Here is a 16,097-nt window from a genome sequence, read left to right as displayed (position 1 = left end):
TACCAGAAGATCTAGAACAACAAGAATAACAGTAAAACGTAGAACAACAACGTAGAAGAACAGTGTAACAAAGAAGCAAGAATAACAGTAAAACCTAGAACAACAACGTAGAAGAAAAGTAAAACCTAGTTCGTAATCTGGAAAATATACAGGAATCGTAATGTAACGTACCTTGAGTATTGTTGCTTTGTTTTCGCTGGAGATTCTTGATGGAGAGTTTGATGCTGTGTTGATGGAGGTTTCGAAGCTTAGCGACGAGTTGTATATTTTGATTTTCGATTTTCGCTTGAAAACGGAAGGGTTGCGTTTTCTTCGAATTCCTTTGAGAAGTGGAAGAAGTGGAAGAGTCTGCCATTACTCGAAGCGTACGTAACCGTTTTGAGTGGGAGCGCGTGAATGTTACGCTCCATTAACTCCCTCTTCATGCGCGTGAATTGTTTTTGGGCTGGGTCAACTTGTAAAGCTTGTAACTCGTTTTTGCTTGTATGTGTAGCAGGCCCGAAAAAAAAAAACAGTGTCTGTGTTTTTGGACAAAACATTAAAACTCTTGAAAATAGAAACTAGGAGAAGGACCAATACAAAAGATGTTCCGCCAATATCGCACAATTCCAAGATTCTACTAAACAAAGAATCTTCAGCCCAATCTCATGAAACATATCCCACATTCCCACCTATTCCGAACGAAACCCGCTTAACCAAAAAAAAAAAAAAAAAAAAAGAAAAGAAAAGAAAGAAAGAAAGAAAGAAAAACTACCACCCTAACTAAACAGTAGTTCACCGGTGTATATTGTATGATATAGTAAGAGACTAAGAGTATTATAATCTTATGGCCTGAAAATTTCAAAAGCTGTATAGATTATTATATATAATAAAAAGTATTTTTAAAAAAATATACATTGATTTTCTTTATATTCCTATTATATATATATATATATTTTTTTTTTTCTAATTAACGTAAGTCAACTGGTATTGTAACATTGTAACTCATAATTTTAAAACCAAATTCTTTAATTTGTTGGTTTTTTGGTTATCTAATATACGTAAAAATCTAGTATAGAGGAGTTCAGAAAAGGATTGGCACTAGTATGAAAATTCAAAAAGAAAAAAAAAACTAATTTAAATAGAATAAATTATTATTTTTATTTATAAATATTTAAAATATTAAAAAATTAATTCACAAAAAAATAAAAATAACTTTGTATTTATAAAAAATAAATTTTTATTAACAAAAATACTCAATTTTTAAAAAATTATCCAAAATTTTTAAACTATTATTCTTAATTTTATTTAATTCCAATCATTTTCACAACTACTATCCAACGGTGAAAACTCAGGTACAGTCAATTTGACGTGAAGTTAATAACTAAAAAATGTTAAATAATTTAACGAATTTAATTAAATTTCTATCTAACCATTCTTAATTATCAACTCTCAATTATTAATTTCACCCTATCCAACTCCTTCCTCTACCAACTCTCATCTTTGCCGCAGCTGCCCAAATACCCCAAGAAGTAGGCATTCAAGAAAATACCTTGAAAGATGTTATTGCATTCAAGAAATTTTATAAAGTTAAACCCATAAAGTTTTCACAACAACCACAAAAATTTAAAAGAAAATACATAAATTATTGCATTTTTTCTGTTTATTTTATTTATTCTTCTTTTTTTACCTCACTCAAAATAAAAGAACAAGAGAAAAAAAATATAAAAAGACGCAACAATGTTTTAAAGAAAAACTTTTTAGATACATAATTAGAATTTGGTTGAATGATCCTTTATTCATTTAATATTATCTTATTTTGATTGGATCTAATATTATTTTATTAATATACAGAAATACATAATAATTAATTCATATATTTTTGTTTTTTATATATAGTGTCGGACTCTTCTGGATTCCCTGATGCATGAATCCAGATTTTAGTTTCATCATCATATCCTATCATATGTAAGCTAGATCGGCATCAGTTGAACTTGCAACCATATATCCAAAGAAAGACTATGATATGTCACGTCATTTGTTTCTTGCTAAAATACAAGATAAGAATGCGAAACATAAAGTCAACAAACTCTATAACCCCATAGTTGACTTTTTTTTCCCCCAAATGGAGGTGATTTTAATTTTAATTTTTTATAAATATTTTGTGTTAATTAATTTTTTCCTTATTCCTAGACTTTAACTATTATATAAAAAAAAAATCATACTAAACATACACTATTAAATCAACTATTTATAATATATATTAAAATATAACATATATATTAAAAATAAATTAAATAATATATATTTATATATAAATACATAATAATTTATATTTTATATATGTACGTATAGTTTAGAAAAAATGAAATTAGGGTAGCCGCCTTACTTGTCGTCAATCTCATCTTGCACCATCATCGCTCGAAACACTTTGACACATGAACCTCCACTTTGTGAGGTATAGACTAAATGCAAAGCACCTTCATTAACGGAAAAATTATAACTACTTAATTCAAATTTCAACTAAATTTAAATTGACTTTTAAAAAGTTTCTGTTTAATCTAACTAACTAACTCAATAATTACAAGAAGCACTATATTTAAAAGCAAAATTAAGAAAAGTCAGACACAACTACAGAAGTTATCAATTGAATCTGATGACCCAAATTATGTTTTGTTTCTACTACATCTACATATATACATGTATAATACAGGGAAATTATATTATTATTGAAGCCAATAACCATATACCCAAACCACCATGAACTACCTACTACTTCTTCTACTTGCTTTCTTAGCTTGTGCAAGCATTCATGTTCTAATAATCTTCATCTTAGGCACCAAAAAATCCAAATCCTCTAAGGATCCACCAGGGCCTAACCCTTTTCCAATCATAGGAAACATCTTAGAACTTGGTAACCAACCTCACCAATCACTTGCTAAGCTTTCTCAAAATTATGGACCCATAATGAGCCTAAATCTTGGTAGCATAAAAACTATAGTTATATCCTCGCCAAAATTAGCTAAAGAAATTCTCCATAAACATGACCTAATCCTCTCTAATAGAACAATCCCAGATACTATTAGAGCCCTTGATCATCACATATTTTCAATGGTGTGGATGCCACCTACAAATCAATGGAGAATTCTAAGGAGAGCTTGTGCTAACAAAGTGTTCTCACCCCAACTTCTTGATTCTACACAAATTCTTCGTCAAAAGAAGGTGCAAGAATTGTTGGATTTTGTGAATGAAAAAAGTGAAAAAGGCGAAACTTTAGATATCGGTGAAGCTACTTTTATAACCGTGCTTAATTCTATATCAAACACTTTTTTTTCTATGGATTTGGGTCATTACAATAGTTCTAATAAGCCACAAGAGTTCAAGGACATATTTTTTGGTATTATGAAAGAAGCTGGAAGGCCTAATGTTGTGGATTTTTTCCCAATGCTTCGCAAGCTTGATCCACAAGGTGCACGTGCAAGGATGAACAAGTATTTTGGAAAGTTGATTGATTTTTTTGATGGTCTTGTTGAAGAAAGGTTAGGAAGGGAAAGGAAATTATCTAACGATGTGTTAGATTCTTTGTTGGAAGTCATGATGGAAGACAACTCACAAGTTACCCGCCCTCATTTATTGCATTTATTTTTGGTAAGTATCTTAAATCTTAATTTCCTTTTCTTTTGTTGGTAAGATTAGAAAAATAATAAAAAATAGTCAATAATTCATATATATACAATTTATGTCGGATGTTGGTGTGATAACAGTATAACTCATTAACTCGTGTTTGCAAGTGGGGCAGGTTTTGTTCAGGATAGGGGGTGAGGTCAGGATCTGGGTGTTTGCCTGTTTGGTTTAGTGTTAATTTAGTTTGATGTTACATGTGTTACTGTTTAGTTTTTGTGTTTTTTACTTTTTTTTTTTTTTTTTCTTTGAAGTCCTGCCTCATGTTTCCTGATTTGTGGGTTAGTGAGAGTTAGTATCATAAAAAAAAAAAAGTAAATTATATTTTTGTTCCTAAAATTTGACAAAAAATTTAAAAATATCGTTAAATTTTATTTTGTTTTAATTGTATCTCAAAAGTTTTTGATTTACATCAAATATACCTCGACGGTTAAACTTTCAAAAAAATTTAAGACCAATCTAATAATAATGCAAGAAAATTATGCTTGATTTGCTTGTATTAAGGAATTGTTCTTATGAAATTGTTGTTGAATCAGTCTTAAATTTTTAAAATATTAGCCGTCAAGAATATATTTGATGCAAATCGAAAACTTTTGAAACAAAATAAAATTTAGAAATATTTTTAAAATTTTTGTCAAACTTCAAATAAAAAGGTATAATTTACTCAAAAAAAAATGATGAGGAATGCTAGGGGGCCAGCAACTTTGTGATTTGTAGCCATCAAATAGCCATCAATGATGGTTTTAATGGTGTGAGATGAGTGTAAGATTTCATTCAATGGCTCACTTTTTTTTGCTGGTTACATGCTGGCCAGAATTTAACAAAGTTGCTGGCCCCTAGACTTTTCCAAAAATTATAGCCTTAGAGAGGAAAAAAACATACAAAACCAACCTTAGCTAATTTTAAGGTTTAGATTTATAATTAAAAATTTAATTTTAAAAAATTATTTGACATTAAATTAAAAAAACCAACATTATTCTATAAAAAAATAGAGTGAATTAAAGTGCAAAATTTTTTACTGCTCACAGATAATAAGAGAGCAAGATAATAACAGAGCAGGATCTATATATAATTAAATTGGACAGAACGAAATTGTGTAGTACGAAAATCTGACTTTATATAGATAACATTGTCACTCTTGTTGGATTTTTTTTTTTATTTTTTTAAGATTATTTTTTTATAGAAAATTTATTCCTCTGTTTTAGCGATTGAAAAGTTTTAACTAACCTAGATGTTCCTCTCTGTTTTTTTACTTTTAGAAAGATTTTATATAATTAAATATCTAAGCAAGGATCGTGCATGGACCATGTAAAAACAATGAAACATGCATAATTTAGTCAAGGGAAAAAAAAGAAGTAAACAACAAAATAATGCAAGGACCAATAACATTGTAATCTAGCCTTTTAATTCACATAAATTTCTTAATGTGTGTTAAAACTTAATTAGTAGAAATTTTTATCTTATTAATTTTATTTATTGGTATTATATATTAGGATCTATTTGTGGCTGGAACAGACACAACATCAAGTACAATAGAATGGGCAATGTCAGAATTGTTATGCAACCCAGAAAAACTAGAAAAAGTTAGAAAAGAGCTTCAACAAGTGATTGGCAAAGATGAACAACAACAATTTGAAGAATCACATATCACAAAACTTCCATACCTAAGAGCAGTGGTGAAGGAAACTTTTAGGTTGCACCCACCAATCCCACTTTTGGTGCCACATAAATCAGAAGACAATGTTGAAATATGTGGTTTCATGGTACCTAAAGATGCACAAATTCTTGTTAATGTTTGGGCTATGGGAAGAGATTCAAGTATTTGGAGAAACCCAAATGAATTTTCACCTGAAAGATTCTTGGAAAATGATGTTGATTTTAAGGGCCAAGATTTTGAGTTAATTCCATTTGGTGCTGGAAGAAGAATTTGTCCTGGATTACCATTGGCTTCTAGAACCATCCACATTGTTTTAGCCTCTCTTCTATATAACTATGATTGGAAGCTTGCTAATGGGAAAAAGAAAGAGGACATTGACATGACTGAGACATATGGGATTACTCTACATAAGGCTCAACCTCTTCAAGTTATACCAATCCATGCATAATATATGTTATATATGTATTAATATTTATAATATATGATGATGATGTATCCTTCACAAAACTTAATTGATTTTCGTAATAATAAACTGTATCTCAAAGTGTTGAGATTTCAAGTTTCTGACAAGAATGCAGCAGAGTTTTGCAGTAACTTAGGAAGCAAGAAAACGAGAATTGAGAGAAATGATGAAGGAGTAATGTGATATGAATGAATTGTATTGAAAGTGTGTTCTCTTTTCATTACTCTCATTCCTTTTATAGAAGAGAGTGAGACTAACTAATTCACTAGCTCATAACTAACTATAACAGACTTAACCATATTCAAGATTAGTTTTAATCATGAGATATATGTTAATAAGTTTGCACTTATTGTTATATATATAGTAGTGGATTCATCATTTACGAAATTTCAGAAAAAGAAAATGTTTGGTGAAAATTATAAGAGAAATCCTTCCAAAAAATTGTCAATTTTTAAGGAAGAACATATATTTTGAGTGCTTTTTTTAATTTTAAAAATACTAAATCGATTAATTGAGTTGGTGTTTATTACACCACTCTAGTTAGCATGATTCTAAGAACTCGATGGCATTAGTTAGTTCATCTAGGTTAATTGGGAATTGACTATCAGCAGTGGCGGAACTTGAAACAAAATTTTGGGGGGGCCAGATAGAAAATAATTGTCAAAATATTTTTTATATGGACCTCATTTAAGATAAGCTTGTCTAATCTCATCTCTCTGGTTTGGGTGATATTGCCAAATTTAATGCCGTTTTTCAAGATTTCGTTCCAAAAAGTTAAGGTTAAAGTCATCAGATGTAACTTTTTGAACTTTTGAAGGTTATATCTCACTTTTTTCGTGATTCATTAAAGTAGAAGAATTATCTACAGGTGTTGATATTGTAAAAGTTATATGTTCTCCTTCTTAAATATTAGCATTTCTCTTAAAAAAATGTATCAATTCTTTGATTTTCATTATTATTTTATATAAAAATTTGAATATATATCCTGTAAAATATGTGAAGTTAGAAGGACAAATATTAAAATTTATAATATTTATTGAATTTATTTTATCAATTTATACAAATACAATAATATTAATACTTATTGAATGTTCTATTATTTTTTACTATATAAAAAATTAAATTAAATTAAATAAATAGTAAAATATAAAATAATATTGAATTAAATAAATAAAAAATATCTAACTTTTTATATTTGAACTTAAAGATAGAGAGAATGTTGTTTATTGAACTTATTAGATACTTTAAGTCATAGTAAAGTATTTAAGTCAATTAAACTATTTTTTATCTTTTGAAAAAGTACTACTAAATTTTTTATAAAAAATTTGGGAGGTATGGCTCCCCTTGTCTGTACTAAGCTCCACCACTAACTGCCAGACTACGACCAATTCAGATAAAAAATCTGTTATTAACGAACTAATAAAAATATTGATCAAAGAACTAATTGTTAAGTCGAATAATAATTCTGATTTTTTAGTGGTTAACCGATTTAATATAATTTAAAAAAATAATTAATTAAATTTTTAAACATTTAAATCTCTAACTATACCAATTTTAACGACCGGTTTAGTTTTCAAAACCTTGTTTAACTAGTTTACTCTGTTTACATGAATTACATGTGCACATTACTTTCAGCAAGCAGTACATGTACAATGAATTGGACAAGTAGTCATAAACAGTAAACACAACTTGATTTCTCTGGCAAATAATAAAGACAAATTAAAAGTTGTTGAAAATCAGACAACGTTTTTTAAAAGGGAAAACAACTTTAAATATTTTATTTTAAAAAATGATGATTATCACCAACACAAAAATATGTCTTGGATTTGGTTAGGATGAGAACTACTTATTATTGGTTAGAGGCTACATATATGTTTCCACATCAAATTTAAAGAAACTATTATTAACTCAAGATCATAAAGTTTTGAGGCCAATAATAATAAGCATGGAGTATCTTGAACTTCTTTTGCTTATTTCTTTTGTGTTAGCATGTATTCATCTTCTATTCTCCAACTTAGCAATGAAAACACCCAAAAATAAACTTCCACCAGGGCCTAAGCCTTTTCCTATCATAGGAAACATTTTAGAACTTGGTACCCACCCTCACCTATCACTTTCTAGGCTTTCTCAAATTTATGGACCAATAATGACTCTTAAGCTTGGTAACATAACCACCATAGTTATTTCATCTCCACAATTAGCCAAAGAAGTGCTTCATAAACATGATAAAACCTTCTGTGACAGGCAAACTCCGGATACTCTTACGGCGTTGGATCACCATAAAGTTTCGGTGATATGGTTGCCATTAAGAAAGAAGTGGAGGAATCTTAGGCGAATTTGCGCGGACAATTTGTTCTCAATTCAAAAGCTTGATTCTACGCAAGTTCTTCGTCAAAAGAAAGTCCAAAAACTGTTGGATTTTGTGAAAGAAAGAAGTGAAAAAGGCGAATCTTTAAATATGGGTAATGCGGCTTTTATAACCGTACTTAATTTCATATCAAACACTTTCTTCTCTATAGATTTGGCTCATTACGATTCCTTCAAGTCTCAAGAGTTCAAGGACATCGTTTGGGGCATTATGGAAGAAATTGGAAGGCCTAATGTTGTGGACTTCTTTCCAATCTTGAGGATGCTTGATCCACAAGGTACACGTGCAAGAATGCAAAGGTATTTCAAAAAGTTAATTAACTTTTTTGATGGGCTTGTAGAAGAAAGAGTGCAAAGGAGAGGTTTGGAAGGAGAATCAAATGGAAGAAAAGACTTGCTAGATTCCATGGTAGATCTCATGTTGGAGGATAATTCAGAATTGAGCCGATCTCAAGTGCTGCATTTATTAATGGTTAGTATCATGATTTACTAAAACAGTTTTGTTCATTTGGACGTTTATTGTGTTGATTATTCATATATAATTTATTGTATATTAGGCACAATATTTATTTTATTCAATAATAGACAATTAATAAATTGGCACATATTTTACATATTATACATAGTCAATTCTCATAAACAAAGAGAAAAAGTATTTAACAATAATGTTATATGTTCATATCTTATATTATTTTGAGAAGATAATATACAGTTTTATATCATTAAACATAAATAAAAATAATAAAGGTAATATATATATATATATATATATATATATATATATATATGTGTGTGTGTAAATTCAAAAGTATATATTACACAAGTTTCACATCTATTAAGGATAAGGTCTCTAAAAAATTTATAAGTATGAGATATTTCTCACTCAATGAGTTAATATTTGAAATTGAGTTTAACTTACTCAATCTCAATTCTAATATAATATTAAAATTTATCAAATTTATTGTTATTAAACCACCCATCTATATCAGTCACAAAAAAAAAAAAAAAAACCACCCATCTATAAATATTTATACTCTAGTCTCTAGATAAACATAAGACATTTTTCACTCTATAAACTAACTTTTAAAGTTGAATTATAGTGGCATGCATGCATAATCTTAATCCTACATTTTTTTCTTTTGACTTTGCAAAACACATGAAAGTGGTGAGCTTTAATATCCACATGTGCAGCTAACTAAAGGTGCAATTTTGTTTCCTTGACCAAAAAAGTTATATACTTTTTTAAGTTTTCTTTTTATATATATATAATATAATATAATATAATATAATATAATATAATATAATATAATACTAAAAAAGTGGAGACTAAATAAAAATTTATTCTTTATTATATAGCCATAAAGGTATAGAATATACAGCTTTTGTCTCACAAGATTTACCTCCTGCGTGATAAATCAATGTGAATTTATTTGGAGCCTGATTGCGTTTTTTTAATGGATAGCATTCACATAGAGAATAAATATGTCCATAGGATATAGAGTAGTGACATATTTGATAATAAAATTACATTTTTATGCAGAGCATATATTTTTATGTTTGTGTCATTAGTTAAAATAGTCTAATTTAGCATATATTATTATATTGTGTTATGAGTTAGTTTTATATTGTCCTAATTATAAAATTTTTTTTATTAGTATAAATATGCATATGTACTCATTTTACTTACAAAGTTGAGTTGTTTGAGTTATATATTAAATAAGCTATGTGTGTTTATTTTTCTCTAGACTTTTTGAAAGTAAAGTGCATCTTTAGTTTAGTCAACCAAGATGAATTCTTGCCTATTTTTATCATAGTGAGGTTGTTAACCTTACTAATATTGGTGACCCAAATGACATCCTGGCGTTAGTTTGGTATCAGAGAACAAGGTCGATCCTTGACTTGCTCTAGTAAAATTTTATTTGGTTTGTGGGTATGAGTCTTAGTGCGGTGCTCTCGCTGTTGGTACGAGTCGTTGTTAGTGTGAATTTTCTGCGAGTTCCAAGTAATATTGTTTTTTTCTCTTCTTTTGGTGTTCTTACCGTTAGTGATTATCTTAGTACATTTTTATCATTATCATCATTGGTGCATTCCTATCATCATCGTGCATCATCATCATTATAACATCGGCACCCAAGCATCAACATCATTGCATAGTAGTAAAAGATGGCTCCAAACTGTACAATTACTCAAGAGATTGAAATGGAGGAGTTAAGCCGTCAAGTTAAGGAGTTGCAAGAGCAATTTGCAAAATATGAAGCTGCTCAAAATAATCATGGCAAGCAGAGTGATGACAGTTCTTCTAGTGAAGAGGATAACGCAAATCCATTTCATTATTCTTCTTCGACTAAAAATTTGTCCACACGAAGAGCACGACACAACACGACTCACAAAGCTAAAAGACTTAGGAATCAAAATTGATATTCCTGAGTTTGAAGGGAGACTCCAACCTGATAATTTCATCGACTGGCTTTACACAGTGAAAAGAGTGTTCGAGTTAAAAGACATTTCAGACGACAAACGCGTGAAGCTTGTAGCAATTAAGTTGAAGAAGCACGCATCAGTATGGTGGAAGAACCTCAAGCGTCAGCGAAAAAGAGAATGAAGAAGAAAGATCAAGACATGGGATAAAATGTGTCGTGAGCTCAAGCGTAAGTTTCTTCCTGAACGTTATAGGCAAGATACCTTCATCAAATTTCACAATTTGAGGTAAAAGTCATTATCTGTAGAAGAATATACAATAGACTTTGAAGAGTTTCTTATGAAAGTGTGACATTCAAGAGCTTGAAGAACAAATAATTGCTCGTTATCTTGGAGGACTAAATGCAGAAATTTCTGATGTTGCTCAGCTGCAACCATATTGGACCTTAAATGATGTCACATTAGGTTGCCATTAAAGATTGAAAAACAAAGAACATAAAGGAATAATACTCAGTCGCCGAAGGACAGAAAAGTCATCCTTGATGTTCAATAAAAAATGAAGACAGGATCTTTTAAAAGCAACAAAGAGCGCTAAGAAATGGTTCAAATGTCAAGGTTTTAGGCATATTGCTACTAATTGTCCAAATAAAAGGGTTATTACTCTTGTTGAGAAAAAAGTTAACGAAGACGTAATCAAGGAGCAAGAGGACGAATGTGAGGTTGACTATGCTATTGAAGAAATTCCAGCCGATTGTGGAGAAACTTTAGTAGTTCGTCGAAACTTGAATACTGCAAGGATAACAGAAGATGAGAGTTGGCAACGCCACAACATATTTCACACAAGATGCACTGTTGAAGAGAAGGTTTGCAAGGTTATCATAGATAGTGAAAGTTGTGAAAATATTGTCCGCTTAAGCAAGTGCCAGGGGGTTCGAATCTCGCCTTGTGCATGCAGCAACCCATTGGCCAACAGCAGACTTTAAATGGAGCTCCGATCTGCAACAGATTAGTCCTTGAGCTGTTGGGCTGTGGGATACCATGGACAACCAAAAATTATATGATAGACAAACTGAAGCTTCCAACCGAGTTACATCCTCATCCTTACAAGTTACGTTGGTTAAAAAAGGAGAATGAAGTTAAAGTAATAAAGCGATGTTGTGTCCAATTTTCTATGGGACGCAAGTACAAGGATAAAGTGTGGTGTAATGTCATCCTGATGGATGCGTGTCACTTACTGTTAGAACGTCCTTGGCAATATGATCGTCGAGCTATTTATGATGGTTTCAAAAATACATACTCATTTATCAAAGATGGTAAGAATATCGTATTAACTCTGTTATAACATGTAAATGGTCAAAAGAATCAAGAAGAACTATGCATTTTCACATTTTTCAAGACCAATTACACTCACCAATGAAATCTTTTGCCAATACAATATGAGCCTTTTTCAACCCAGAGAAGATAATGCAGGAGTTCTTTCCAACCCAGGAAAAATGATGCAGGAGCATATATCTTTACGTTTGTGTCGTTAATTAAAGTAGTTTAGTTTAGCATATATTATTATTGTGTTATGAGTTAGTCCCACATTACCTGAGTAGTTCTCCCTCCCCTATTAGTATAAATATGCATATGTATCCTTTTTACGTGCAAAGTTGAGTTGATTGAGTTATATGTTAAATAAGATGTGTGTTTATTTTTTTCTAAGCTCTTTGAGAATAAGAGGTGCATTTTTGACTTAACCAAATAAAATAAGTTCTTGACTATTTTTATTAAAGGAGAATTTTTAATCTCACCGAGATTGGTGACCCAAACGACGTCTCGGCGTCATATTTTATTTTAAAAAAAAATTGATAGAACACACATTTGAATTCATTCTTACTTTCATTCTGTATTTTTTATACAATTATAATCTATATATATGAGAGTAGGTACCTTTTGTATAGCAATAATAGGGGATATTAATTTTCCACTATAATATATATGTGGAATGACTATACTTATGATGAAACATGTTTTACATTTTCTTAAAAGAACTTGTGCTTTCTCAATTGTTCAAAATTATAATACATAGATGCATTTTTATAGTAATTACGTACAAATGAACTTACATATATATACATAACTAGTATTTTTACTTGTAATACTATTACGAGAATATAAATCTTTTAAAATTACGTCGATTCTAGTATTATAGATTATGACACAAAAAATTTATAGCATTAAACTATTTTTATAAAATAGTCGTAAGGGACAAAAGTCCCTGTCGGCTAAGAAGACCAGAGTCTTAAACAAAATTAAATAATAAGTTTTTTAGTTATTATTTTCAAATGAAAGAGTTTAATTTTTTTACTTAATTTTAACATTTGTTATCTAAAATTTGAAAGATTTTAACATGTATATTTTTATATTTGATTAGATATTAAGTTTGTTGCACAAATAGAAATAATTAATTTTTATGTTTGCTATTTAAAAATAATATTTTTTATATATATATAAAAATATAATTAGATATTAACATAAAAAAAATTTATATTGATAGTTATAAAATTAACTCATTTTTTTAAAACAATTGAATCTTGATTTTAACTTTTAGTCACAATATTAGTACTTTTTTAAAATTATATGTAATAAATATTAAAAAAAAGTAAAAATATATATTAAAAAGATAAGCAGTAAAATCTAAAATTAAAAAAATTATGTATATAATAATATTTTTTATTTAAATTATATTATGTTTTTAATTTTATTTTTTGTAGAACATAAAAGTAGAGAAAAATAAAGAATGAGAGAAAAGAGTGAGAAAGATAAAGAAAAAGAATGAGAGAGGGAGTTTGTTAATTTTGAAAGTTAAGAAAATTTTTATTTTAATTATAATGAAAATATCTGGTAACACATTTTGATTTGTCAAATTACTAATATAAAATATGAATTATAAATTATATATAGAGTGAGAAGGATAAAGAGAAATAGAAAAAAAGAGAGAGTTAGATAAGAAAATATAAGAAGGATGTTTACTAATTTTAGAGGAAAATATTTTTTCTAAATTTTAATAAAAGAGTGTCATGTGACACATTTTAGTTATTAAATTAGTTAGTAATATATAAATATAATATATAATATAGCTATATTTTAATTTTAGTATTTTAATTTTAATTTTAATTTAATTTAAATACAATTAGAGAATGTTATATTGTATATTTTGATTCTCAAATTCGTAATTAGTCATTGATAATGATATATAAGAGAGATAGAGTGAGTGAAGAAATGAGAGAGATAGAGAAAGGAAGAGAGAAGAGGGGAGAGTTCTTTAATTGTGGAGGAAAAGATTTGATTTCAATTACAATGAAAGAGTGACATGTGGTACATTTTGGCCTTAAAATTAGAGATATATAATAGATTAATCTTTTTGTGATTTTACTAATGAATCTTATATTTTTTATACTAGGATTTATTTAATGCTGGAATAGACACAACAAGCAGTATGATAGAATGGACAATGGCAGAACTTGTACGTAATCCAAAAGAATTAAAAAAAGTAAGAGAAGAGCTTCATCAAGTTCTTGGAAAAGAACAACAAATTGAAGAATCACATATTTCAAAGCTTCCATTTCTAAGAGCAGTTGTGAAAGAAACGTTTCGCTTGCACCCACCAGCTCCATTACTACTACCACATAAGTCACCACAAGAGGACATTGAAATATGTGGTTTCATGGTGCCTAAAAATGCACAAGTTTGGGTTAATGTATGGGGCATGGGAAGAGATTCAAGTATTTGGACAAACCCAAATGAATTCATGCCTCAAAGATTCTTGGAGAGTAACATTGATTTTAGAGGCAACGATTTTGAATTGATTCCTTTTGGAGCTGGAAGAAGAATTTGCCCTGGATTGCCATTAGCTTTTAGAAGTGTTCATATTGTGTTAGCTTCTCTTCTATATGGATATGATTGGAAACTCCCAAATGAATTAGAGGCAAAGGATATTGATATGTCTGAAAATTTTGGGATTACCTTGCACAAAGCCCAACCTCTTCAAATTATTCCCATAAAATCATAATACTTAAGAAGATTAGGGTTTGCAGCCGAGGCCTTGGTTCAATGGCAGCATCACCTGCCTCGTTGGGAGCTGCACCCGGGTTCGAATCCTCATTAAGGAATATAGAACCCGTATTAATAGTGTACCCATGTAGTGTGTGTGAGTGTGTTGTGTGAGTGTGTAATACATGGATGTAATACTTAGGATTGGGGTTGTCCAATCCATTTGACAAAAAAAAAAAAAAAGAAGATTAGGGTTTGATTAAGCTAAGTTAATAAATGTAAGAGAAAAAGTAAAAATAAAAGTGTTTTTTCAAGTAACACAACTAGAAGTAATGGAAGAATGGTATGTATTGAAGCGAAAATAAAGTTACCTTTTGTTGCCTTGGAATGTAATAATATAATTATGCATACACATATATTATTTAAGCTTGATTTGTTGAAATTTTTTGAATAGATGTTTATACTTTCGTTTTGTGTTTAGTAAATTAGAAAACTGTGTTTATACTTATGTTTGTGCTTGTGCTTATGTTTGTGTTTATAACTTTTAAAAGTTATGGATATTTTTAAAAACACTTAAGGAAGAGTTTTTTAAAGTTGGCTTATGCTTATCAAAATAAAAAAAATCTAATATAACCTTATACATTAATTAATATATAAATTTAATTCTTATATTAATGTCTATTATAGTATTTTTAAATTTTAAAAGTTATTTTATTAGACTTTAGACGCACTTATTATTGTTTGTGCTTATTAAAAGCTATTTTTAATTTATTTTACTAAACACAAATAGTACAATTTTTAAATTTTAAATTGTCTAAGGATTCATTGAACCAACCAATTCTAATTAGGCATGTCAAGCTTTTTATGTTGAGAAAACAGCTCAGTAAAACAGAAGAAAAAAGAGGCTTGTTATTGATTACAAGCTGTTCAATGTCCTTTTGCAAGACGATAAATTCGCTTTACTAAGAATTTTAGTTATCACACAAAGGCTAAGTGTGGCAAGTTTGATCTAAAATAAAGTTGATGAATTTTGACGATTGGACTCCATCTTGAAGAAAGATACAAGACATCCTTTGTATTCTTGAAGCCCAATATTAGTGGACAATAATATCATTTGGACTCAAAGTAGCCCCATCTCTCTTAACAATAATCAAGATCTTTGAGCCTATTTTATATTTCATACTCATTTACATTGATGACATCCTACTGTTCTAAAAAATAATGAGATTCATATAAGACACTTCTAACCTAATTCACTAAAATCATAGAAGATCAGGAAATCATGTCGTCATAAAAAAAGTTTTATTGTCCAAACAAAAATTGAGTTCCTCGAGATGATTTTTTAATATGGATTTTTTTAACTAGGAAATCATATTGCTAAAGAATTGATCCATTTTCTTGATGAAAACATAACCGTCAAACAGGTTCAACAATTTTTAGAAATGGTAAACTAAATCAGAGACTTTATCTCAAATGTGATCAGATACACTAGCCAAC

General features: G+C 29.1%; 2 protein-coding genes across 3 annotated transcripts; both read left to right on the top strand.

The window, feature by feature from the left end:
• The first annotated feature begins 2,577 nt into the window (after positions 1-2,577).
• Positions 2,578-5,887, top strand: LOC112728345 (geraniol 8-hydroxylase). The gene is made up of 2 exons (XM_025778430.3): positions 2,578-3,627; positions 5,154-5,887. The coding sequence occupies exons 1-2, from the start codon at positions 2,740-2,742 to the stop codon at positions 5,763-5,765; spliced, it is 1,500 nt and encodes a 499-aa protein (XP_025634215.1). The 5' UTR covers positions 2,578-2,739; the 3' UTR covers positions 5,766-5,887.
• Positions 5,888-7,637: 1,750 nt separating this feature from the next.
• On the top strand, positions 7,638-15,042 carry LOC112728344 (cytochrome P450 76T24). Of its 2 annotated transcripts, XM_025778429.2 has the most exons (3): positions 7,642-8,242; positions 8,489-8,619; positions 14,011-15,042. In XM_025778429.2, exons 1-3 carry the CDS (start codon positions 7,726-7,728, stop codon positions 14,617-14,619), a joined length of 1,257 nt encoding a protein of 418 aa, XP_025634214.1. In that variant the 5' UTR covers positions 7,642-7,725; the 3' UTR covers positions 14,620-15,042. The 2 variants fall into 2 exon arrangements, with proteins under 2 accessions (XP_025634213.1, XP_025634214.1); XM_025778428.3 differs by having other exon boundaries at positions 7,638-8,619.
• Positions 15,043-16,097: the final 1,055 nt, after the last annotated feature.

Source organism: Arachis hypogaea, chromosome 12 (assembly GCF_003086295.3).
Source record: "Arachis hypogaea cultivar Tifrunner chromosome 12, arahy.Tifrunner.gnm2.J5K5, whole genome shotgun sequence".
In the NCBI taxonomy this organism is placed as follows: Eukaryota; Viridiplantae; Streptophyta; class Magnoliopsida; order Fabales; family Fabaceae; genus Arachis; species Arachis hypogaea.
Note: the sequence above shows the minus strand (reverse complement) of the source record. Positions and strands in the feature narration are given on the sequence as shown.

Bases quoted from the DNA above. Each gene is read 5' to 3' on its own strand.
- LOC112728344 (XM_025778428.3), top strand. From the start codon at position 7,726: ATGGAGTATCTTGAACTTCTTTTGCTTATTTCTTTTGTGTTAGCATGT. The intron at 8,620-14,010 runs GTTAGTATCATG...TTTTTATACTAG, and splicing joins AAGTGCTGCATTTATTAATG to GATTTATTTAATGCTGGAAT.
- LOC112728345 (XM_025778430.3), top strand. From the start codon at position 2,740: ATGAACTACCTACTACTTCTTCTACTTGCTTTCTTAGCTTGTGCAAGC. The intron at 3,628-5,153 runs GTAAGTATCTTA...ATTATATATTAG, and splicing joins ATTTATTGCATTTATTTTTG to GATCTATTTGTGGCTGGAAC.